The 24,671-nt window shown below is 47.0% G+C and overlaps 1 protein-coding gene across 6 annotated transcripts in view; it reads right to left on the bottom strand.

Annotated features, from left to right (window-relative positions):
• Positions 1-8,602: 8,602 nt before the first annotated feature.
• Positions 8,603-24,671, bottom strand: part of LOC142566751 (uncharacterized) — a 126,181-nt gene continuing 110,112 nt past the window's right edge. For all 6 annotated transcript variants that reach the window (XM_075677634.1, XM_075677636.1, XM_075677639.1 and 3 more), the window contains one exon: positions 8,603-16,968. In XM_075677634.1, the coding sequence (XP_075533749.1) occupies positions 16,846-16,968 (123 nt within the window). In that variant the 3' untranslated portion in view covers positions 8,603-16,845. The remainder of the gene's footprint in view (positions 16,969-24,671) is intronic.

The raw sequence follows: 24,671 nt of genomic DNA, 5'->3' as shown, positions 1-24,671 counted from the left end.
AAAGCAGTCATCTCCGTCGGAGGGCTCAAGTCGCCCGAGATCGACATAGGAGGGGCCGGCACGCCGCAAGGCGCTGTCATCTCGCCGATGCTGTTTAATCTCGTCTTGATAGGACTCCCCGAAAAATTAAATCACATAGAGTCCCTGAATCACACAATCTACGCGGACGATATTACTATCTGGACCTGTGATGGCAGCGACGGATCAATAGAACAACGACTCCAGACAGCAATTAACACAGTAGAGGAACACCTCATAGGAACAGGCCTCACATGCTCTGCAGAGAAATCTGAACTTCTATTGTACCACCCCACACTTAGAGGCAGGCCTCCCAAAGGATACGACAGAAACAAGGCTCATGAGGAAATCAAGCTACACACCAAGAACGGGCGGAATATCCCAATAGTCAACCAGCTCAAAGTGCTGGGTCTGGTAATCGAGAACAAAGGCACACATACGGAAACCGTAAAGAAGTTAGACACAAAGGTAACAAACACCATGAGATTAATCAAACGAATTACTAACAAGCACCAAGGTATGAAGGAAGAAAGTATCATACGGCTGATACAATCATTCGTAATCAGTCAGATCACATACATAGCAGCCTTCCACAATTGGTTTGCAGCTGAAAAGCGTAAAATTAACAACATGATAAAAAAGGCATACAAATTAGCGCTAGGGGTTCCCATCAGTACGAGCACGGATCTCTTGCTAAAGTTAGGACTCCACAACACACTGGACGAACTCATAGAAGCACAACAAACATCTCAAGCAGAGCGACTAACCAAAACCAAAACGGGACGGCATATACTAAGCAAACTAGGAATGAATTATCACAATCTATACGGGGAAAAGAGCACGATAACGAGAGAAATTCGTGACAAACTCCTAGTACCAAATATACCCAAGAACATGCATCCAGGTTACAATGACGGCAGACGCAAGAGTAGAGCAGAGAAAATTATCCGAAGCTTTGGGTCAGACGACAGAGCAACTTTCGTAGACGCGGCTGAATACCCAGACAGAAATAGCTATGTAGCAGTAATCGTAGATCACACCCAAAAACCCCTTACAAGCGTATCAGTTAATACCAAACATTCCGAGACCGCAGAGGAGGTAGCCATTGCACTAGCATTGGTCTCCACGAATGCTCAGTACATCATTAGCGATTCTCAAGCGGCCATTAGAAATTATGCAAAGGGTAGGATCTCTCCTGAGGCATGGCACATCATCAGAGTCAATGAAGCAAAGTTCTCCAATGCAGAGAGGAACGGCCGGCAATTGATCTGGTTCCCAGCGCATACGACTCCAGACATTCCCGCAGTCAACCTCAACGAGGTAGCACACCGCGAAGCTCGAGGTCTTACTCGCCGAGCTGAGCAAAGAGTGACTTCCATCGGTCAGGAGAACGCGGAGGAGGAAATCTGGAGAGAAAAAGATGTATTAAGAAGATTTAGTGATATTACCAAATTCTATCAAAATCGGAGGCGGGTATTACCACCGCCTCACACTAAACTGAACAGAGCTGAGTCCGTTACTTGGAGGCGACTACAAACAGAAACTTATACGAGTCCCGTGCAACTAAAAACTTTCTACCCCGATATATACGAGAGCGATATGTGCAAGCTATGCAAGTCTGTTAGAGCCACCCTTCAACACATGTTGTGGGGATGTGAAATATACCAAAATAAAATGGCAGTCTCCCCAGAAAATCTACGGGCGCGGTGGTCGGCCGTGCTGCTCAGCTCAGAACTCCAAGACCAACTTTGGGCCGTCCAGCGAGCCAAGGAAGCCGCACGGGAGCAGCAGCTCCCAGTGGCCATCTAGGCGGCCCCAGGCCCGGGCCTCCCAATCACCGGATTCCAAATAAAGTTATCACACACACACACTAATTGAATTAAAGAAATGATAAATTAATGCCAATGAAAGTGGGCGAAAAAACAACTTACCGCAGGAGGGATACCACGTCTTCGCATTACGCGTGCGATGCTCTCGTCAGTGTGTGATCGAAGATGGGACCGACTATATGGCCGGCGTAAATTCCTAACCACACATTGAGCGGCCACAAGTGCCGATTGCGCTTTACCCAGTTTGGATTGGAGTCCCTCCGATAGGGTGCATTACAAAAATTTACGTAGGCGTTTCTGCGAAAATTGGCTTTATCTGTGCACATAATGTTGCTCAAAAGTCCGGTGACTCATCGGCTTTTGTGAGGACCCAGTTCGATAAATCTAGACCATTCTACAGGTCCCTATCTTCCAAGCATAGGTACAGGTTAAGGTGGTGCGGGTGGAAGGCCATCATTTGTAATTCTCCAAAGTGATGACTTGGAAAATGGTACCTGGGCAGCCCCGTCCCGCGCGCTAGCATGAGTGTTTGAGGCCATAAACGCTAGAACATCCGTGCGTTGGCTAGGACTAAAAGATGGAGTCATCCGCCACTGTTTCTTGAACCTGCCGGTTTGTCTCAGGTTTGCATAATTTCTAGTGATAATCGATGCGTTTGGTCCACCGTCACACTTCCATGACAGATATATATATATATATATATATATATATATATATATATATATATATATTGTGACGGAGCAGTTGTGACGACGTTTACTCCGCGTCAAAGATGCGGCGAACCAACCATGCCCACAGCACGCATCACCCTCGAGAGACAGCCCCACAAGCGATGATGAAGAACCCCATATGAACCCCACATGATGATGATCATGTACAGATGACAAAGAATAGCTTATAAATTCCCACACTAATGTCCCCTAGCGCGAGAGCGGCCATCCTGGGCGTAATTCAAAGGGGCGGCGAACGCCTCGTGAAAGGCTTCATACGGGAAACGGGGACAACCTCAGCGGCGTGGCAGCGGCGGTCATTTGGAACAATAACTGGTAGCACGCGATAGTTAACCGGAGAAGTCTGCTCCAAGACTCTGTAGGGGCCGATGAAACGAAGCTGAAACTTGTCACACACGAACTACGAACTGGTGTTCGAACTGTACGAACTGGTGTCCGGAGTAGCGCTTCCTCGCCAGGGCGGAAGCACACGACGCGATGAGAGGCATCGTAATGCTGTTTGCGGTCCTGTTGCCATGCTTCGGTGTTGATGTGGGCGAGCTGGCGACAACGCAGAATGCGGGACACATATTCTTCACAAGAGGAGGGACATTGATGGACAGTTAGCGCGAAGAAAGAGACGTGAAGATAGCAAGAGGGCGAACGACCATAGACAAGGTAGAATGGCGAGTAACCGGTCGTGCGTTGAACGGCGGTATTATATGCAAAAGTCACGAATGGCAAAATTGCGTATCAGTTTCTGTGATCCGGTTCGATGTACATGGCTGGCATGTCTGACAGCGTGCGATGAAATCGCTCTGTGAGGCCGTTGGTTTCCGGATGGTAACTGGAGGTAGCCTTGTCGGTGGATCCGGAAGCTCTGAGTACTTCGTCTAGTAGTTGCGAGAGGAATGCTTTTCCGCGGTCGCTCAGAAGGACGCGAGGAGCACCGTGACCCAGTATTAAGGATTGAAGTATGCATGCAGCAACTTCGGAGGCTGAGGCAGAACTCACACAAGTTGTTTCGGCGTAACGTGTCAAGTGATCAACGGCGGTCACAATCCATCGTTTACCGGTGAGAGTCACAGGAAGTGGACCATACAGGTGAATGCCAACGACCTCAAATGGTTGCGACGGACAAGGAACCGGTTGCAGTTGTCCGCTTGGAGCTGATGTAGGGAGCTTTCGACGCTGACATAGGGCGCAAGAAGCGACATACCTCGCTACATTGGCGGACAATCCAGGCCAGTAGAAGCGACCTTTGACGCGGTCATAGGTTTTCTGGAAACCAAGGTGTCCAGCAGTCATGTCGTCGTGAGAAGCCTGCAGGACATGAGCACGTAGAGAGCGTGGCAGGACAGGAACCCAGCGTTGGCCGTCAGGGTGATAGACATGACGGTATAGGGCGCGGTTGTCAATCTTAAATTGCGACAGCTGTCGACGAAGGGGGTCGTTAGGCGGGCTCGAAGCTCCTTGAAGGTGGTCTATGATGCGCCGACGGTAAGAGTCGGCAAGTTGATGAAATTGGAAGGGTTTGTTGTCGTGCGGAGGCATCTCGTCGACAGTGGCCAACAAGAAAGCATATGAAGAGGGATCGTGGCCACGCTTGTAACGGATGGTAGTTGAAGGTCCATTGCATGGTGTCGTAGGAAGCGGACAGCGAGAAAGCGCGTCTGCATCTCGGTGTGTTTTTCCGCACTTGTAGGTAATAGTAAAGTCGTATTCTTGCAGACAAAGAATCCGCCGACCAAGTCGTCCAGACAAGTTCTTCAGCGTTGAAAGTCAGCATAATGCATGATGGTCTGTAACGATCGTAAAATGGCGGCAGTGAAGATAAGGTCGAAACTTCTGCACAGACCAAATGATAGCTAGGCATTCCTGCTCCATGATGGTGTAATTCTTTTCGGCGTTTGTCGGAACGCGACTTGCGTATGCAATGACCCTCTCACCTGCAGTGTCGTCTCGCTGCAGTAGAATGCCACCAATGCCGTGACCACTAGCATCAGTATGCAGGAGGGTAGGAGCAGCTTCATCAATATGGCATAGTACTGGTTCAGATGTGAGAGCGCGCTTCAGATGGGCGAACGCAGATTCTCACATTCGGGAGACCACACAAAGGGAACATTAGAACCCAGTAATTTGTGCAGAGGTGACGCTATTGAGGCGAAGCCTCGTATGAATCCGCGAAAATAGGAAGCGAGGCCTAAGAAACTACTCAAATCTTTGGTGTTTTCGGGACGAGGGAAGTGCTGAACTGCCGAAACCTCACCAGGATCAGGACGAATGCCATCTTTGCTCACAATGTGACCTAGTAAATTGATCGTCTTGCTCACAAAATGGCATTTCTTGGTGCTTAGCTGAAGTCCAGTGTTAGCAAGGCACCCGAGAACTTCATCCAGACGTTGCAGGTGCTGAGAGAAAGTTGACGAGAAAACAACAATATCGTCCAGGTAGCACAAGCAAGTCTTCCACTTCAGGCCGCGAAGAACGGTGTCAATGATGCGCTCGAACGTTGCGGGCGCATTGCAGAGGCCGAATGGCATGACATTAAACTCGTAGAGCCCATCTGGTGCTGAAAACGCTCTTTTCCCTTTATCGTCCGCATGTATAGGTATCTGCCAGTAGCCGGAACGCAGATCGATGCTCGAGAAGTACTCGGTACCCTGCAGGGAATCCAAGGCATCGTCTATTCGCGGCATAGGATATACATCCTTGCGTGTGATCTTGTTAAGTGCTCGGTAGTCGACACAAAATCTAACAGAGCCGTCTTTTTTTCGAACCAAAACAGCGGGGGAAGACCAAGGGCTAGCAGAGGGGCGTATTATGTTCCGTTGAACCGTGTCGGTGATGTTATCGTCAATGACTTTCCTCTCGGCTAGCGATACGCGATATGGTCTACGGCGCACGATGGATGTACCATCTGTCTCTATCCGATGCGTCGTAATCGAAGTCCTTCCCAACGAAGCTGAATGCGCGTCAAACGAAGCTTCATGTTTTTGGAGCAAAGCAAGCAATTGTTGTGACTGCGAAGGTGTCAGGTCGGAACTGATGGCAGCTGCAAGAGCTGAAGTAGATGCGGCCCGTCCAGTACAAGGAATTTCAGAGGAAGCTGGTTTAACGGAAACAACAGATATAGACTCCGGTTCAGCGGCGCAAGCCAATTTAGTGCCTTTAGGGATGGGAATCTTTTCGGATGTCGGGTTTGTAGCGTAGAAAAGTGCAGAGCCATGATCAAACCGCCCTAGCCCTGATGCAAAGACTATCCCTCTTGTGAGACAGCGTGCAATATATATATATATATATATATATATATATATATATATATATATATATATATATATATATATATATATATATATATATATATATATATATATATATATATATATATATATATATATATACATACATATGCGGCCTTCCTCGTGTTGCTAGGTGCAGCTCTCAAGGCAAGGATCATGTTTTCACCCGCCGTGGTTGCCCAGTGGCGATGGTGTTGGGCTGCTGAGCACGAGGTCGCGGGATGAAATCCCGGCCACGGCGGCCGCATTTCTATGGTGGCGAAATGTGAAAACACCCGTGTACTTAGATTTTGGTGCACGTTAAAGAACCCCAGGTGGTCAAAATTTCCGGAGTCCTCCACTACGGCGTGCCTCATAATCAGAAAGTGGTTTTGGCACGCAAAACCCCATAATTTAAGGGTCATGTTTTCCTTCGGCTCATTAGAAAAAGACATGGTGACTGGGACGAAACAAAACGCACCTTTATATCTTTGTGGTCACGTCATCAATTTGGCATTGCAGTTATAGTTTTCGTGGCAAAAAAAAAACAAAAACAAAACACCTGTGCACTTTATCTATGCTACGACAACAGCCATCACAGCTTGTTTCTAACTAACACCAAACGCGACGTATCACTTTGACCGGGGCGCTGCTGATAAGGCACTATCTCAATCACGATGTTTCTTTCTTTATTTCCTTCATTTCGTCCTGGCTAACTGAGAGGGAGCGTGTTGGAGGGCGGTGCTTTATGATGCGGATGGGAACGCAGTCGTGTGGTATTCTCGATATTTAGCAGGGTTTTTTTTATCAATCTGGATATATTAGTGCGCAAATAGTACTTCGCTAAAATTACCGCATTTAGATGTCCCTTGGCTGTGCCTTCAAATGACTAATTGACAATTTGATAATTAGGATAGCACTTCTCGAGTTATATATTTAATTACAATTGCCTAATTCAATTTGAGTAACGAAAAAATTAGTGGCAGCTACACCACTGCACTGTAAACAATATGCGCTAGGTTTTCTTCGAGTAACGCATTGCTCTTTTTGTAAATCTTTGTGCATGATAATAATAATAATATTTGGGGTTTTACGTGCCAAAACCACTTTCTGATTATGAGGCACGCCGTAGTGGAGGACTCCGGAAATTTTGACCACCTGGGGTTCTTTAACGTGCACCTAAATCTAAGCACACGGGTGTTTTCGCATTTCGCCCCCATCGAAATGCGGCCGCCGTGGCCGGGATTCGATCCCGCGACCTCGTGCTCAGCAGCCCAACACCATAGCCACTGAGCAACCACGGCGGGTTTTGTGCATGATAGGACACCCTGTATATTTCAGCACAATGCGTTGGCGGGCTAGTTGGTGCGAATCCATGAATACTTTGTTAAGCGCAAAAACACAGACACAAGAAAGCGCCTTGTCCTGTCGTCTTTCTTGTGTCTGTCTTTTTGCGCTTAACAAAGTATACACCCTGTATATATTGATGACCTTTGCATGCAAGTGACGATGTTTCCATTCCTAATAAATGTTGTAATTTATTAGAAATGTTTCTTTCACGAGTCGTAAGCATTGCTTACTGGAAAGAGACGCAATACTGAGACCCACGACAGTCCCGTGCATTTCACATGCCATTAATAAAAGAAGCACGATAAAAGATCAAAAATAAGAGACGAAGGGGTCACTGAAGTCTATAGGTTTTTTCATTGTCAAAAAAGCAGGCAAAGCATTTTGAAGCGAGGTGAGCATACAGGTACGTATTCTTTCTCTAGGCATAGATTACCCATAACATTAGAAATAATTTTTAATTGGCTACCTCCATCCCTTTCGAAAATATAATAAACTTTGTCCTCTGTCAATATATTTAAATATATTGTGTAAGGTGCATAGTTTTTACAGTGGAAATTCAAAACAATGTAGAAGTGAGAAAATACCGATAAGGGAGGTGCCACTGGTGCTTGCACGTGCACCATGACCTTGCACCATGACCTTGCTACCTGCACCATGACCACCACCTTGCAAAAGCCGTGCACGTCCGCGCCAACCATGACACAGTAGGCTGTCAGGCCCAGTAACTTTTCAAGTGAAAAGGTCGAGGAAAGTCAAAAGAAACCTCAAATGGTGTGGGTGACAAAGGACTGGCAATAGCACTTTCGGTGTGTGCATGGGGGGGGGGGCTCAGCTCCCCCGGAAATCTCCGGAGGAGCTCCCTCCCCCCCCCCCTCGTAGTCGGCGCCGATGGACGCGTTTATCGTGAATGTCTGCGGGATGGTGAAGCCCACCGAGAATGCATCCATCGTCATCATGCGAGATTTCAATGTCGATGAGAATAGACGCGACGGGGCGTGGATACGTACCTTGATGTTGGAGGGCTTTGTCCTCAAGTGTTTCACCGATGCCGCCGTAAAAAAAATTTATTAGGGGGTTTTACGTGCCAAAACCACGATTTGGTTATGAGGCAAGCCGTAGGGGGGTCTCCGGAAATTTGGACCACCTGCGGCTCATTAACGCCCACCTAAATCTAAGTTAACGGGTGTTTTCGCATTTTGCCCCCATCGAAAGGCGGCTGCCGTGGCCGGGATACCATCCCGCGACTTCGTGCTTAGCAGATGCCAGCGTACCCACCACTCGTCACCAATCGTACAGCGGCCTAACCCTTGCGAAGAACATTAACACAGTGAAAGTTTAACCACTTGCCGTGTACCGCAGTAATCACAAGGCAATGATTACAACAGTCACAAAATTAATAATGACAACCGGGATCTTTGAGTAAATATCTCTTTATTCGCCCAGTACTAAACTTATAATAGTCAAATTCAACATAAAAAATGCCCAACATAGGAAAACACCACAGCAGAACCAACTTTAGCGCCTGCTTCGCTGGCCTTCCCTCTTCACAGGATGAAAGACCTCTGAATTTTCTTATTGCAATTATCTTGCTGGCGTTTCAAATCGCGGAGTGTACTTTGTTCAGTGATGTACGCTTAAGCTTCATTTAGTTTTTGTTTGTTTATAGCTTTCTGCCCCGGCATTAGTGTTACTAATGCTTTAAGGAGGATGAATATTCTCTCTAATTTACTTTTGTATGCCGGCACGCTAGCAGGAATGATAACGAGCCTCATGTAAAAAAATATAAACGGTCTCTACAACGTGACAATATGGAGATTATTCAAAGGGAAACGGCAACGAAATATTCGACAACGTAAATAGACCAGTATCAGATAATTTAGACATACAGTAGGCTCCGTGGAATATATTGCGCATAAATGCGAGTGGGTGCGTCACAAAACGCTTGCAAAGATTGCAAACGGCCGCAATGGTTTTCAGACTAAAACTAAAAAATTAGAGGCTTATCAAAATTAAGCCCAGTGGATGCTTCGCATCCACTGGGCTTAACCTTAGCGTATCCTTAGCGTTTGGAGACATCTTGACCGCATACACGCCCGGCGCAAAGACGCTGGCGCGGTTGCGGGCACAGAGACTGACGCGACGGCGGGCGCGCGCCGCTTCATCCCTGGCGTGACGTCACATATCACGTGATGCAGCGATGGTGGCGCCGGCGCCGCGTCGCGCGCGACGGCGCGAACCGAAGCGTGGAGGCCTCCGCCGGGCGACGTCCGACGGCGCGATATGAGGCCCCATCTGCAGCCGGTGTGACGTCATCACGTGACGTCACATCATGTGATCTCACTTCAGGGTCAATGGTGGCCACCGCCGGGAGGCGACCGACGGCGCGATATGAGGCCTCATCTGCAGGCGGTGTGACGTCATCACGTGACGTCATGTCATTGACCCCACTTCAGGGTCAATGGTGGCCACCGCCGGGCGTCGCGCGAAGGCCCGAAACCTACGTTAATATGCTTCGCATAAAAAAAAGAACTCAGTACATTTCAACTCTCTGAAGAACGATGACCAGCGAAGGTGTGTATGTGGGCCCCTTAATGGTGAACTGCAGTTCTGCCGCGGGTCGGCCCGGCGTTGCACTATCTTCCGGATAGGCGCACGTATGGAGAGTGCTTAACGCCTGCTTCACCTCTGCAGCGAGTCGGCCCGGTATTGCACTATCTTCGGGATCGGCCCACGTATTCCCCATGTGTGGGCCAATCCCGAAGATAGTACACTAAAAAGTTTTATGTCTACACACGGACACGGACACGATCCTGGGGGAACTAGCCTTTAACACCTTCGCTGTAAAAAAGAAAACTTCGCCATTACCACTCGCCGGAAGCGACGTAGCACTTAGACTAGAGAACCAGCGCCCGTGTCCTCTGGTTTCCTTGTATGTACCTTTCACGCGTGTATCAGCGAACAGTTACCGCACGTCTGTTAATCCCAGAGTATTTTGCCTCCTGCGCCATGCCAATGTCATTGCACGTCCGTGTTGTTCCTTTAGTGCGAAGCATTCTTCTCCAACTGCAGCAGAACTGATGGTAGGGCAAGATGGTGAGTATTCATGTTGAAACTTGTAGCGCACACAGTAGACAAGGACGCAGAGAAGCACTCGTGGGGTCCACCTTCTCTGCGTCCTTGTGTATTGTGCGCTCTACCAATTTCAGCATGAATTCTTCTCCGAGTGAAGCCGGTTTTCTGTATCTGCTTGTATACGTTCAACGAGCAGAGACTCGATGCATTCCGTTCGGAGATGAAGAGCACATGGCCCAGTTAAGGGCGCGATATAGCCCGGCATAACGTGGACGCGATCCGCGCGCGGCGCAGTTACGCTACGGCGGGGAAAACTGAACGCTCTACGGACGCTAGAGGGGCTGGCACGCAAACAGAACGCGTCCTATCTCGCGCCCGAGCCGCTGCAGGGCCGAGTGCATAGCGCGCTAGCTTAGCTAAGTTAGCGCCTTCGACAAACAGCAAAACGCTTGCTCGCCGCGGGCAACAACTGCTGTGGGCCACGTTTAACGCGCTGATGAGGGCAAAGTTTAGCCATATTAGCGTCGCCGGCATCCGATTTCTCCGGTCGCTACCTGGCACGCTGGAAACACCAGACAATATTCGCGCTTTTAACCATAGCTATCTTAGGCCGAGTCGGCCGAGCAGGCATGCAGCTACCGCCATCTGTATTAAAAAGATGAGAAGTATCTGGGAGCGAGAGAAGTAATATTTATTCGAACCAAAGAAACCAAACCCAAGTCCGGGCCTCCTGGAATGCTCATGCCTTATGCCCCAGCACTTTCTTGACGTGCTGCACCAGAAGCGGTAACGATAGCTTTTCAAACTTTCGGGGGGAGGAGTGGTTCGCTCCTATTAGCGGCGTGGTGTTTGATAGTTTAGAAGGTGTTGTGTTCCTGAACATGGTGTTGGCAGGGGACTCCCACGATGTGTTTATTTGATGAATAGGCCCCGCACTGTTTGCGAGGGGGGAAGCCTGGGTCCCTGTAAATATAGAGCGTATAGTGTGGCGTGATTAATCTGTACGTTCCTGCTTTTCGTATGATGGAGGCGTCCTGTCTAGAATACATGTAGAATGGTGTGTTGAAAAGTGTTAATGCTTCCCTGCGAGACTTCAAAATATGTAGGCTTTCGTTACACTCTATCTTCCGCTCATTTCTGGGGTTGTAAATGTCTTCGACAGGCTAAAGACTAGGAGGTCCCGGATATCCTGCGCGTGAGAGCTGGTGTGCTCGTAAATTTCCTCGCAATCCTTGATGGCCTAGAACCCATTGTACACATACGTGTAGGAGGGGGTGAGCCTGCATGTACATGTGGAGCTTTGTTCGTGGCGTGTCATCATTTTGAATGTCTCTGCAAGTACCTTGACGGGCTGTTGGCATAGTAAGCGGGTCAGATGTATGTATCATTACCATTATGGCAAGCATATAGCCAGCGTCTTGATGCGTTGGGACTCTCTAGTAAGTTTTCATAAGTGTCTAGTCATGGCCCACGACTGCTGCTTTGCTGCTTTCGGCGTTGTCACTTGCATCTGTATATAAAGTGTTTTTATCGTCTTTCTGTTGTTTTATATTTGTTGTTTTCGACCGTCGTTTTCGATTCTTTTCCTGGTGCATATTATTTGGAATAGGGTGTACTTTTAAATTTGACAAATCATCGCATGGTGGTAATTCCGGCGGAATTGGGGGTAAGCTAGCCATTGGTACCCCAGTCTGTTCAGTGTTTGCGCCCGATTGCGTATGTCTATTCTGTCTCTTAGTGAGCGTTAAAGAGCCCGGTTACTTCATTTGTATGGTTGGGTGCGAGCTTAGGAACTGCCAGGGCAAGTCTAGCACGTTTTATAAGTGTGATGTCTATCGTTTTGCGTTGCGTGTTGGTTATCTTAGCGTATGGTAGATAGTATATTATGCTGAAAAGATCCCGGCTTGTGTAACCTTACGTAGCTCGTGTTCTTTCATTCGTCTCCTTCTACGCATCATTGCAAAGATCTGTTCAAGTTGCACGGCAAACTTCTCCACTCATGCCGTTGCTCTACCATGGACCTTCTGATTTCTGAGGGAAGATTCTAGCCCTAGGTTTTGGCGTATGCACGTGTGGTCCACTTTGCATGATGTGTCCTCGCCATCCAGGTGATGCTCCACTGCACCATCGTTATCGGCGCACAGATTATTTTCTAGGTCAGGTACTACTTCTAGTAATGCGGGTAGCTTCATCATCACAATGTTAAAGGAAGTCGGTGAGAGAATAGAAGCTCGAGGTGTTCCGCGCGTGGCTGAATGACTAATTGGCACATATTCATCAAGTTTCACTTTAACCGTCCTTTCACTGGGAAAGTTTTGAACGTAATTGTTTACTCCAAAATCCACTTTAGTTGCCTCGAGGCACTATCAAAACCTCGCTGCATCTGGGGCTCGGCACAAAGTACGGCTCAAATCACGTCCGGGTTCGGCCCCTTGTGGCGGCATCGCATTCCGGTCGCGTTCTCCTTCGTGACAATTGCGCCTCCTGTCGGCAGTGTTTCTCGCGCCGTGTCAGAAAGGCTTACGTTGGTCTACGGGGACGCGTCTGATGTAGAGTCGCGCGAAACGACTTCAAGGAGATGCATCACTGGAACTGCTCGCTGAGAATACGGCCCCTGAGTACAACCCACGTTCGCTGTTCGTCCGCCATCGCTGTTGATATAGTAGTTATAGTCATATAGAGAAAGTGTTTGACAAGCAGTCGTTCCACATGTAAGTGAATGTGCTCGCCAAGTCCAGCCTGTGCAGCTTCTTCCTGTGCAGCTTTGTGCACGTTGGCTGGTCCAGTTGCCTGCGGCGGTGCGCTGCACGCCTGTGCCCTGAAAGCTGGGACCGGCCTTCCTCTGCGCAGCGTTGTGTAGTAGCCATGTAGTAGCCATCGCTCGTGTTCCTGTGAGCGTTCGAGCAGCCCACACAACCCGTCGGCATTCTTGCAACATCTCAAATCACACGCAACGTGAAAGCACACCCCCCCAACTTGAACATGCTTAGCGTAAAAATGAGAGATGAGCAAGCGTGTGGGGTTATAGCCACATGCGCATCATTAGCACTCATTGCCAGGTGCACGTGTCGTCTGCTTAGGAGCTGTTTAAAGGCTGCTAATAAGAAAAACTACTAGCGGCCCTGCGGCGTTGCCAAGATCACATTGGTAGTATATGCATTTCGAGCCAGCTTAGCCCAAATAAAATTTAGTTGCATCTCGGGTCTTTACTGTTTTAAGAATACGTGAAAGGACAATGGCGCATGCCAAGTGTGGTTTATTTATACTGCTGCTAATGCACAAATTTCAAGAAAAACGCCTCTTCATGTGCACGAGAAGAACGACGTTCAGACGAAGACGAACGAGAAAACAGACGTGGCTTTCAAGGGAAGGCACGACGAATAAGCCAGCAAAATTAATGACAAGGACGCGGCTCCCCATGACTTGACAGCACTTGACATGGTCACTTACACTTATTCGATAATAAGCAAACATCAGCAACTGGATTACTAGGTGGGGACTGAACGTTCTCAGTTTCTTCCTGTCAATGAATACTGTTCTTTATTAAGCACGGTGCACCGCAAGGCTCCGTACAGCGACCGAGATTACTTCCGCCTACACCAACGATGAAAGTAAGAACCTTGCATCATCAACTCACTTATTTGCTGACGACTGTGCGATCCACAGACACATTTCTAACCATGACGAGAACATTGTTTGAATTGAATTCTGGGGTTTTACGTGCCAGAACCACGATTTGATTATGAGGCACTGCGGATTAATTTTCACCACTAGAGGATATTTAACGTGTCCCAAATGCACGGGACACAGGCGTTTTTTGTATTCATACCCACCGAAATCCGGCCTCCGAGGCCGGGATTTCGTCACGTGATGTCGTGCTTAGTAGCGCAACATCATAGCCGCTAAGCCTCCGCGGCGGGTAACATTGTTTGCAAAGACACCTCAACAAAATCGCCGGTTGATGTGATCAATAGCAAATGGAAATAAAAGCTTGTAAAACAACACTGCTGCCAATTACGACTATCCTTAATATCCTGCACAGTGCTTGCATAATACACCAATTGAATGCGTTTTTTCAATTAAGACCTTAGGCATGCAACTATCTGGAGACCTAACAGGAAATACGGATATGGATGCTATAACTACAAAATATTCAAAGCACTTCATTCGTCAGGTGCCACAACTAGAGTTAGTGCATACAGTAGTCACATGTCACAGCAGGATGAGCTGAACGCATTCTCTTGTTCGTTCTGACATAGAATATGCCTCAGTTATACAGAACCATAATCGAATGTACTTAATTTTTGGGCCAGACTATTGAAATAAAGGTGCCGGATTTAGAGTAAGGAATAAAGTCAGCATTACTTAATCTTCCATCACTCAGGCAGCGAAGACTGTTGGCACTCGCATTTTTTTTATCACAGCCATGCGTCATTCGCATTGTCTTACATATACGGCCCACCCATCGTATTATTTTTTTCTCACTAAAATCAGCTGTCTTAAAGAGCTTACTTATGTTCCCGCGTACTTCTCAATCACTCGCCTATCTTCCCTTAGCCCTTCGTCATTGTAATAACTTGCACGATGCTGTATCTGCCATAAGACATGATATTTGTTCAAAAGCTGAAAAAATTTTTTTGCGTACATTCATAATCAGGTTTATATGCTTGTGTATATCGCTTTTTATTAGTGCTTGCATTTCATATGTTTTTTTATCTGTTGCTTTCTTGCTGTTGCACGCAACGAAATTGTGTACAGGAGTGCATCGATGGAGGCGGAGCATGAAACATGACGTCTTTGACAAAGGATCATCACATCCTAAGCCTCGGAGGCGGCCTAGAGTTAGTATACTAATTCTAGAGAAAAAGCTCGGCGATATAAAGTGGCAGCCGCAACGGCGCCGCCATGTTGCTGCAAGTCATTTTATGAGCGCAACGATAACAAGGTAAAAGCGAGAGCCAGCGTTTCGACAAGTGGACTTGTCTTTTTCGAGGCGACATGACAAGTCCACTTGTCGAAACGTTGGCTCCCGCTTTCACCTTGTCCTTCTTTTGCTCATCATCTTGTATTTTAATCTCCCGCCTTCGACGTGTTTTTCCTACATCTCATTTTGTTTGTATCTCATGATGCAAAAACAAGCATGTACACGTACACGTACGGACAATGTGCAAAATTCATTTACTATAGTATTTTTCAGCAAAATCCAGTGGCTATTTATAAAACTTCAATGTAAATCTTACGGTGCGCGAAATATTATTTTTTTTCGGGCGCCTGAACTAGGGCGCCAAACGTAAAGCTATTCCAAACTTTTCCAATTCTGCAATCAGCCCTCTGCGATCGGTCAAAAACTTTTTCGGACCACCCCCACTTCGCCTGTCACGTGACGTCACGGAAACCGCGATAGCTCCCCATCTGATGGGATGTGTACACACTGATTAGCTATGATTTGACCGAACAAATGAAAAACAATAATTTCTGATACGACGCCTTTTCGCCATTAGGCCTCGGCTATTGGCCAAAAGTTTTCGGGCTGCACCCACTTCACCTGCCTGTCACGCGACGTCACAAAACCGCAAAAACTCACCGCGTCAAAGTGACGTGTACACGTTAAAGATGCATTAATATGCCGAACAAAACTGAATTTTCGTCTGAAAAGCCGAAGACTGCCCCGTTGCGAAAGGAATAAAGGATGGCTGCCGCCGATCGCTCATGCACTGGCTACTGGCACTTGCCGGAGAGCATGGGTTTATTTGTGTGTAATTAAACTTTTCGCGTGGCCCTGTAACGTTTTCGAGCACTTTCCGCACGTTTACAACTTCGTTCTGGCAACTCTTCTTTGCTGAGGATCCGTCTTAGCGGCATTCTTAACCTTCCGTTGCACGCCGCCGCGATTTCTGGTCAGCCACCGCAAGCTAAGAAAGGAAAAGTGGACCAATCGCAGACAGCGGCACCACCCTCCTTATCCAGTTATCTATTTTCACTGCGCTGGCTCGGCCTTATCGGTACCCTCACCACTTGAGCGTACTCCTCACGTGCTGCCAGATAATTAGATAAGACAAGCCGCCCAATGTACGTAATCTTATCCGTTTTGAAAGCAAACAAAAGTGACCTCCTGTAAATGAGGAGAAAATTCGATTGTGCTGGTCAGGCAACGCTGCGGTTGGTCGCGCGAGGCTTCCGCCGGCGGTTACGTAAGTTTGACGTCAAGAGATTGGAATAAGAACTAATTGGAATAGTTTTACGTTATTAGATGGCGTCATCATAGAGGGAAAGGCTCGGGATGGCGCGTCTGAATCAATTTTCGTCGTCTGCGCGCGCGTGCACAGAGTAGCCACAAAGCGGTGCCCTTGCAGCTACCAATGCATGGGCACCATGGGGAGCTTTTCTCCTAGAGCTGGTTATAGTAACTGAATGGCAGGCGAGGCTCAACAGGCTTAGGGCCCGAAGAGGACAACTATGGCGATAAGTACCGATAGCTGTCCTCGTGTCCGTACATGGCAGACACTCTTGACCGTCCTGATCCATGTTAACTCCGTGGTATTCGCGTGCTCCAAATCCTGGCACCTCCCTGTCCACGTTGGCACGTCATCCCAGGTTCACGTCGCCTGTGGTGAATTTGCAGACAAGAGTCTTAATCTCGTCCCCTTCAAGCTCCAACGACGGATGAAACCGGATTGTTAGGCTGTTCGTGAAGCTTCCCGTTGCGTCCTGTAGAAGTAGCACAAAAAAGTATGAAATTCATGGTGAATAATACAAATAGATAGGAAAAGTATCAGCAACGAATATGAGGCGCCGAGATAATGTACAAAAATAATGTATTGAATATAATTAAGGAGAAGCTACAGTATGAAAAGCACATAAATAGCAGTACCAAAGTATAACAGTTCAATAAGGAAACGTTGCCTAAGCGATGTGGTTACCGCTATCAAATATAATTTCAACTTACTTTAAACAATCCGAAAGAATGAAATTAAAAAAAAATACATGTACCTATTTCATGAAACCCTGCTTTAAAACTTTTGTAACTTTGTGTAATTATACCAAGCAAACATAGAAAAAAAAAGATAGAGTGGATCTGCCATAATTGGTATTACTACTAGAAACAAGGAAAATATAATGGATAGAAAATTGAGCAGAACTAGCACTTGAAAGGAAATGTAGAAGAAGCCTAACTTGAGAATACGATGATGAATTCCAAAGAAATTGACAACAACAAAAGCAAATGTGAGATCGGGATAACCACGCCACAAACTTAATTACTCGCAGGCTTTTATTTAACGCTATTAAATCTGGAGATGTGAACCACTTGCGCATGAATTGATGTGATGAAGTAACTCATGTGACTGTATAAATGTATCATAGAATGTAGTTATTACATGGAGACAGAAGTAGAACGGTACTTGTTCCGTTTAAAATTTGTCTTCCGCAGAAGTGCTTACGCATCAGTCAAAAACAATGATTGATTGAATAAATATTTATTGAGCAGATGGTCCATGGCCAATCGCGAAATAGGGGGGATGGGGTTTAGGACCCAACGATTAGAGCCGGCTGAAGAGTCCCGTCTCTGCAGCATATGCGATCAGCGAGTTTAAAACTTGCTTGATCCGATTGCCAGAGCCCCCGGGGACATCCATGCGCCATAGTTTGGAGGTGGTGCATCCAATGACATCAAGGGTCGCATCCGGGAAGCTGAATCAGCGTCACAGTAACTGAACAGGTGAGCGGCGCTGGGCCGAACCTATAGTCGCGAGTTTCAGCATTTGAGCGTTAGATCCACCTCTGGCGTTTGAACAATATCTGGCGCACCGTCGACTGTATCAAACTTCCGTGGCCGCTTGGGGCAGTAGATCTACCAACATTCTAGGACATCTGGTATTATAGGACGAATCCACACTCAAGCCGATATAGGATTGACCGGCTCTTGCCGTCTGGCAGTGGATTCGGTATGGCGGAATGTTTGTCGCATCACGCATCATCACGGTCGTACGGGTTGTGTGCATCCGGCATAGATGAGGGCTGGAAAATGTGCGACCACTCGTATTTTTGCACGAGCTGCCTCTCAGTGCCGGCAATTTCGCCAAGCCCTGGTACCCACTGAAAAGTGATGCTGATGCCTGTGCTTTCAATGGCGCGGCAGGCTCGTTTTGGCGTGTGGTGTACTAGGGGCGGCGAAATTCTCACAGGTCAGCTAGAGAGTCTGTGTGGATGAGCAGGTCGGTGGAATTATTGTGCAGGCGCCGTTCTTCAATCGCAGCAGCCATAGCTTTTTTGTGCCCCCCCCCGGTGTGAAAAAGAGCAGAGAAATGAAAATGGGGGAAGCCTGCACCACCTGTAAGGTATAACAGGCATAAAGCCTATAGAATACAGATGAAAAGGGGTTGCTGAGGCAACCCAAATTGAATTTAGCAAAAAAAAAAACAATGTATAAAGAAAAACTATGCGGATGTAAGCCTGGTGAATCCCGTATATGAATAGTCGTACATAGTTGAAAATGCATGTAAGAGGCAGAATGCACTCTAGAGACTACCTCCCGAGAACTAGGCACCGTCTGCAAACAGTGCGCAAGCCCCACCCCCGATCTTTCCCCAGGCCCACCCGCCGACGCCTTAGCTGGGACCCGCAGCGATGTCTCGTGTTTTATTAAGTTCGTTCAGAAGCGCCGGTGCGTCCATCCACCTCATCCGGACTCTCGCCACCCCGATGCAATGCCATAGGTCTGAAAGGCTGGAAGCAGTACCTGGTAGTCGACCAGGAATGCTCGTCTGAGTGGTACGCTGCGTAAATCCTTATTGCAGTGGTGGGTGAGAGAACAGGTAAACGGACAACAGAGGGTAAAGAGGAAGCACATAACAATGAGAATGAAGCATGTGGTTAGAGCCATCTAGCATGGGGAAGCCCCGCCATAGTTGGCATATACAGTGCGGATGGCAAAGGGCAGTCATGCAAAATTCATATGAAGCTGTGACGCAAGTGTGAGATGGAGGAGGTGATTAGCGAGCATCGGGGAGAACGGAAGAGAGCGGAATGATAGAGGAGGAAAAGAGCGGCGAGATGTACCAATCGCCGGAGCAGGGCGCGAGAGTGTTCTGATTTCAGCAAGGTGGGATAACCATCGGGTGATATGAGCATATCGCGTATGATATTGCGTATAATATCGCGTATGAGAGCATGTAATTGTCGCACAATGCGCGCGGTTCGCGTGCGAGAGGTCAAATAGTGTGTCTCATCGAGACAAGTAACCCCGCACGCACACCGATCAGAGGCACTGAGATTAAAGCGGTGAAGGTAATATTGAAAATACCCGTGCCCTGTGAAAAAATCAGTAAAAAAGCGGTCGGAGGAGAGGTAACCAGCACGGTATTTCTTAGACGCCAGGCACCCATTAGTAAAGGGGAGTGTTCATTCCCACGCGCTGCCAGTAACAGTGCCATTGATCTTGAGCAAGTTTAAAACGTTTGCTGCGGACTGATCTCACAAGCGCGAACTAGGCCGGTGGCCACCGCGAACGACGCGGCCTAGTCTGCTATTTCATGTCCCACCACGCCCCTGTGGCCCATGATAAAGAAAGATTCGGCGGCCTCCGAGGGCTTGCGAACACAGTATCTTTTTGAACGCACAAATGTTCCTTACACGAAGGTGCGAAAGCGCCGTCAATATCGACATGCAATCAGTGTAGATGTGCGCCCCATTTTGAGGAAACCAAGCGCCTCTTCAAAGGCGACGGGCTTGTGGCGTTCTCCGCACGAAACCGTGATGAGCCAGCCGCGCGGGCCGTACGCCGCACCCGCCGCGACGTCGATGTCAAGCCAAGTTTGGGCGGGCGGGCGTCAAACGAAAACCGACACGCCTCGTGCGGGTGGTGCGACCATTGGCGGCGCTCGGTGGGGTTTGGATGAACTGTTTCACAGTGAGTGACCTGGCGGAGCGTAAAGATGGAAAATTCCGCCGCTAACCTGTCCAACTCCACGTTCAGTGGTGGACGGTTAGCTAGAACGTGCAGCACCGTGGTTCTGATGGCGTGATATGCGCCGGTCAGAGCCCCGAGAATGGAGGGGTGCACGGATAACACGCGGCTGTTCAGGTGCGACTGTGGAAAGGCCGGCCACCACACCGGAGACGCGTAGGCAATCGCATTGAGCAGGCCCTGTCTGCATAGACGCCGCATAATCACAGGACGCAGCGTGAGGTGCATGAGTATGAATTTAAGCGATCGCGCAGCCCTTGCAGAGGGCGCTGTGGGCCCCTGTCAAGCTGCCCTTTGTTCGTGCTGCTTTTACCTGCAGCCTGCTCAATATTCTTGATGGGAAATAAACATTATTATTATTGTTATTATTATTATTATTATACCTCGGCTATGGTCTTAACATAATCAACATGGGCATGGAACTATAGTTTGTCGTCAAAGCCACGCCGAGAAGTTTAATGTGGTATTTGTGTTTTAGGAAGACGCTGTCCAATCTAATGGACGGACGCCGTTTAGACGTGAACGAGACCAAATAAGACTTTTGATGACTAATGTCGACCTTGTTTTTACGGGCCCAATTGCAAACCAACGTGAGTACAGATTCTGCCAGAGCCTGCAATTGCAAGCGCGATGTACCGGAAATGAGTACAATGGTGTCGTCAGCGTACGCCTGGACATGAACCCCATGTGGAAGTGGGAGGTCGAGCAAAGAATGAATGACCAAATCCCAAAACAAGGGGCTAATCCGTCGTCCCTGAGGACTTCCAGTGGATAGACGCGCCGATGTGTCTCCCGCATTAGCGCGAAACGACCCGGCAGTCCATCAGCAATGACTGCAGTACAGGTGGCAAAGATTCGCAGGGCAGCGGTGCTGACGTTGGAAAAACAGGACGGAATCGCGCCACTCTCGAAGCGCCGGTGAAATCGAGGTAAGTCGGCGTCTTTGCTGCTTTCAGCACACCGAGGCGTTGTTTAAATGCGTACAGGGGCACTCCGCGCGTGCGTGAATTCGAATTGGTAGGCGTGAAAGAAGTTGTGTGATTTAAAAAAATAATAATGCCGGGAATTTACTAGGCGTTCAAACAGCTCAGCGAAAAGAGAGTTCCTGACTATGGGTCGGTGAGTACCATTAACTTGAACGTCTGAGTGAATCAAAAAGTGAGTACCATACCAGGTCATCCTACACCTAGAAAAGCTGAACTGAAAGCAATCAAAGCAGCACTTGCAGTGCAAATTACACCTGCACAACACCCTGCACACCTGTACGGATTCACTAGAAACTGTCTGGGCCTGCACATCACTTGAGATTGTCAAGAAAATCAGGAGATTGACGCGCGACTTGCAAGCACATGGGCAAGAATTAAATTACAGGATACATATATAGCCATGCAGATATTCCAGGACAAGCGGGCTTATAAGCCCAACATAAGAACTGCAAACCGGACGAGTTGGTGTGTATTTATTATTAACTAAAGCGCAACAGATAGACAACGGACAAGGACGAAGCACTCTGTGTGTTCCCTTCGTTCCTGTCGATCGTATTTCGGTCGCACTATAGTTAATGAATTTCATCAGGCTGCACAGGAAAGGAATGATACCTCGACCCAAGGGCCCGATTTCACATCCAAATCCATGCCTGCACACACACACGCACACAAACACACACACACACACACACACACACACACACACACACACACACACACACACACAAATGTTCTAAGGGTGCATAGCATGAGACAGTATCTACAGGATAACACAAGAGATGGGTGACGACTAACTTTCAACTAAGGCTAATTGTAGAAATGTGGCGAGTTATACAAATTGCCAGAAAAAAAAGACATCTTTGAAGGCTAATAAATATTGGTGCTTGATGCAGCCAAACATAAATAAAAATGCTATAGAAAGAAAATACATAAAAATTTTATGTGCACGAAAAAAATCATTACAATTGCCAATCCTGCATGCTAGCACCTTTCAAGAAGCACTGTTCTTACTCCAATAGACAGACTGACCGCTTGGTTATGCAAGCAAGAGTAAAAAAAGAGTTTCTTGGAAGGTAGCTACATGCGCACTTGGTGATCATGATGTTTCTTCCCTGGACTTCTATATTTATATGTATTTTTCCCTTTCCCGTTTTTGTGTTTGCTTTCATCAAGCACTAGTTTTTATCAGGTTTTATTGCTGAAGTACTTTCCGGTAACCTTTATAAATCACTGCATTTTCACAATAAACCTTTTAGTAGAAGTTAGCGTACCGTGTTCTTACTGCTTCACGCTATACATTCTGGCTACATTGGCGAAATAAAAGATTTTATGAGGTACATAGAAGCATCATAAGGGCCATTAAAGTGACTTGTTGCAGTCTAAAAAAGATAAAGAATAGCCTGGCTGTAAACGGCACCAGAGAACACATAGGACGAACAAGAAAACGGAGATTATCTAACAACCAAAAGTTTAATGTACACACCGAGTAAATGCTGGCTGACAAGCAATCAACCAAACATACACAAAAAGGAGAAGCAAAAATTAATGTCTGTTTCATGATAGGAAATGCACCATTTCTAACGTAGGTCATGCTGACAAGATCCTCCCAGCATTTTTAGATCTACAGCTTCCATAATTTCTTTAGGCAGTCGATCTGCACAGAATGCTAGCTTCTTCCTCTACAATGCACCCTCGACATATGAGCGTGCATTGTAGAGGAAGAAGCGAGCATTCTGCGCAGATCGCCTGGCTAGAGAAATTATGGAAGCTGTAGATGCAAAGACATTGGGAGAATCTTGTGTCAGCATGGCCTCTGTTACACTTTCAGAAATGGATGCGTTTCCTGTTGGGATCTGCATAGACACACATCAGTTTTTTCTTCTGCTTTTTCTGTAACTTCGATTTATTTCTTGTCAACCACAATTTAATCAGCATATTCAATAAACTTTCATTTGTTAGTACGCCTCATGATCGCCTTGGTCTCTAGCAGAAAGGTGTTCATTCTTTTTACAGTGTAGCTGTATATGCCTAGGCGAAACACTTGTGGTCCGATCACAAAAACCCTAGTGTAGGGGTATGAGCCATTGTTTAGGGGGGTGTGAGCCATTGCATTCGTCTTACGTGACGGACGGAGAAATTTCTTGTTGGGTTAGACATAGAAATGCTTATGCATTTAAAACATATACGTTTATCTACGTTATATTGCAGGGAAGGGACACGGAGGGGGACAGGGTTAAGACAAGGTTATGATGTCATAATTATATCGCAGCAACGGTGTGGTGGGCCATTCGCTACACCGATAGTGACGTCGTTTCTCTCTCGTAGCAGAGCGCGCGTGCAGCAGTCTCTCTCCGACTTCCCAATAGGTTCAAAAATGTGTCCCTGTATTTAATTAAAGGAAATGTACAGCCCTGGTGTGTCACTTGGTAACTACAATGCATAACCAAGTCATAAATATTATGATTAACGCGTTAAAAAACACAAGTGCGTAACATAATTCACAAAGACTTTGATGGACCCACTGGATTAACACAATGAACCACTCATTACACTTTCCATGATGGTGATCTTGCGAAGCGCCATGTGTGGCATTCCAAATAAACAATATGATAAACCCAAGCAAAACGTGTGCGTAACCTCAATAAGAAACACAGACATAACCAATAATATAGAAAGCTTTGAATAAACCGTCAGAATAAACCCAGTGATGAACACCGAGGCCGCAAATTTCAGCTTCACTGGTTTACCATCTGTACATGGTGCATGGGCAGTAATTATTTCTGTTATTGTTTGTTAAGCATTGTATAATGCTGTGCCAGTAACACACGTTGGGCTAGTTGATGCATTGTATTGTTGCTGGCTTTTATTAATGTTGTGCTCTTCTTCATTTTGTAACTACTTTTTTATTCCCTCTCATCTAATACTCCAACCTTGCAGCCTGCGAGGTATATAAATAAATAAGTACATAAGCACATGCGATTCATTCATCTGCATACACCTCGCACCATTCCTTGCTCAACAAACGTCACAGTGTTGATGTCTCGCAGTGTGCATCTACAATAACTGCCGTTTGCATTTCAGTATAGTTCGTGAACAGTGTAGTGCATAAAGACTACATGGCATTAAGGTTGTTACCTATGCGGTGCATAAGCAAACCTTGCAAAAGATGACATGTTGGATTGTTGAAAATAAGACAAATTGTATATATCGCAGTTACTTTAACAGCATCTAATTGACCACTTGACAAAAACTTCCCTTCGCATAGATTCCAACACGTACGCTGAATATGCAGTTTTTCTTTGCTTATTAATGTGGCCATTACTGCATGGCCACATTGTAGATTCGAAAACAAAGTTCAAGAAATTCGTTTGTTGCAATACAAGATATGCGTAGATCACTGCGATTGCAACACCAGAACTTGATACTAGCATGTACAATATAGGATGCAGAACAAATTCAAA

This window comes from Dermacentor variabilis, unplaced genomic scaffold (genome assembly GCF_050947875.1).
Source record: "Dermacentor variabilis isolate Ectoservices unplaced genomic scaffold, ASM5094787v1 scaffold_13, whole genome shotgun sequence".
NCBI lineage: Eukaryota > Metazoa > Arthropoda > Arachnida > Ixodida > Ixodidae > Dermacentor > Dermacentor variabilis.
This window is presented reverse-complemented; position numbering and strand designations above follow the sequence as displayed.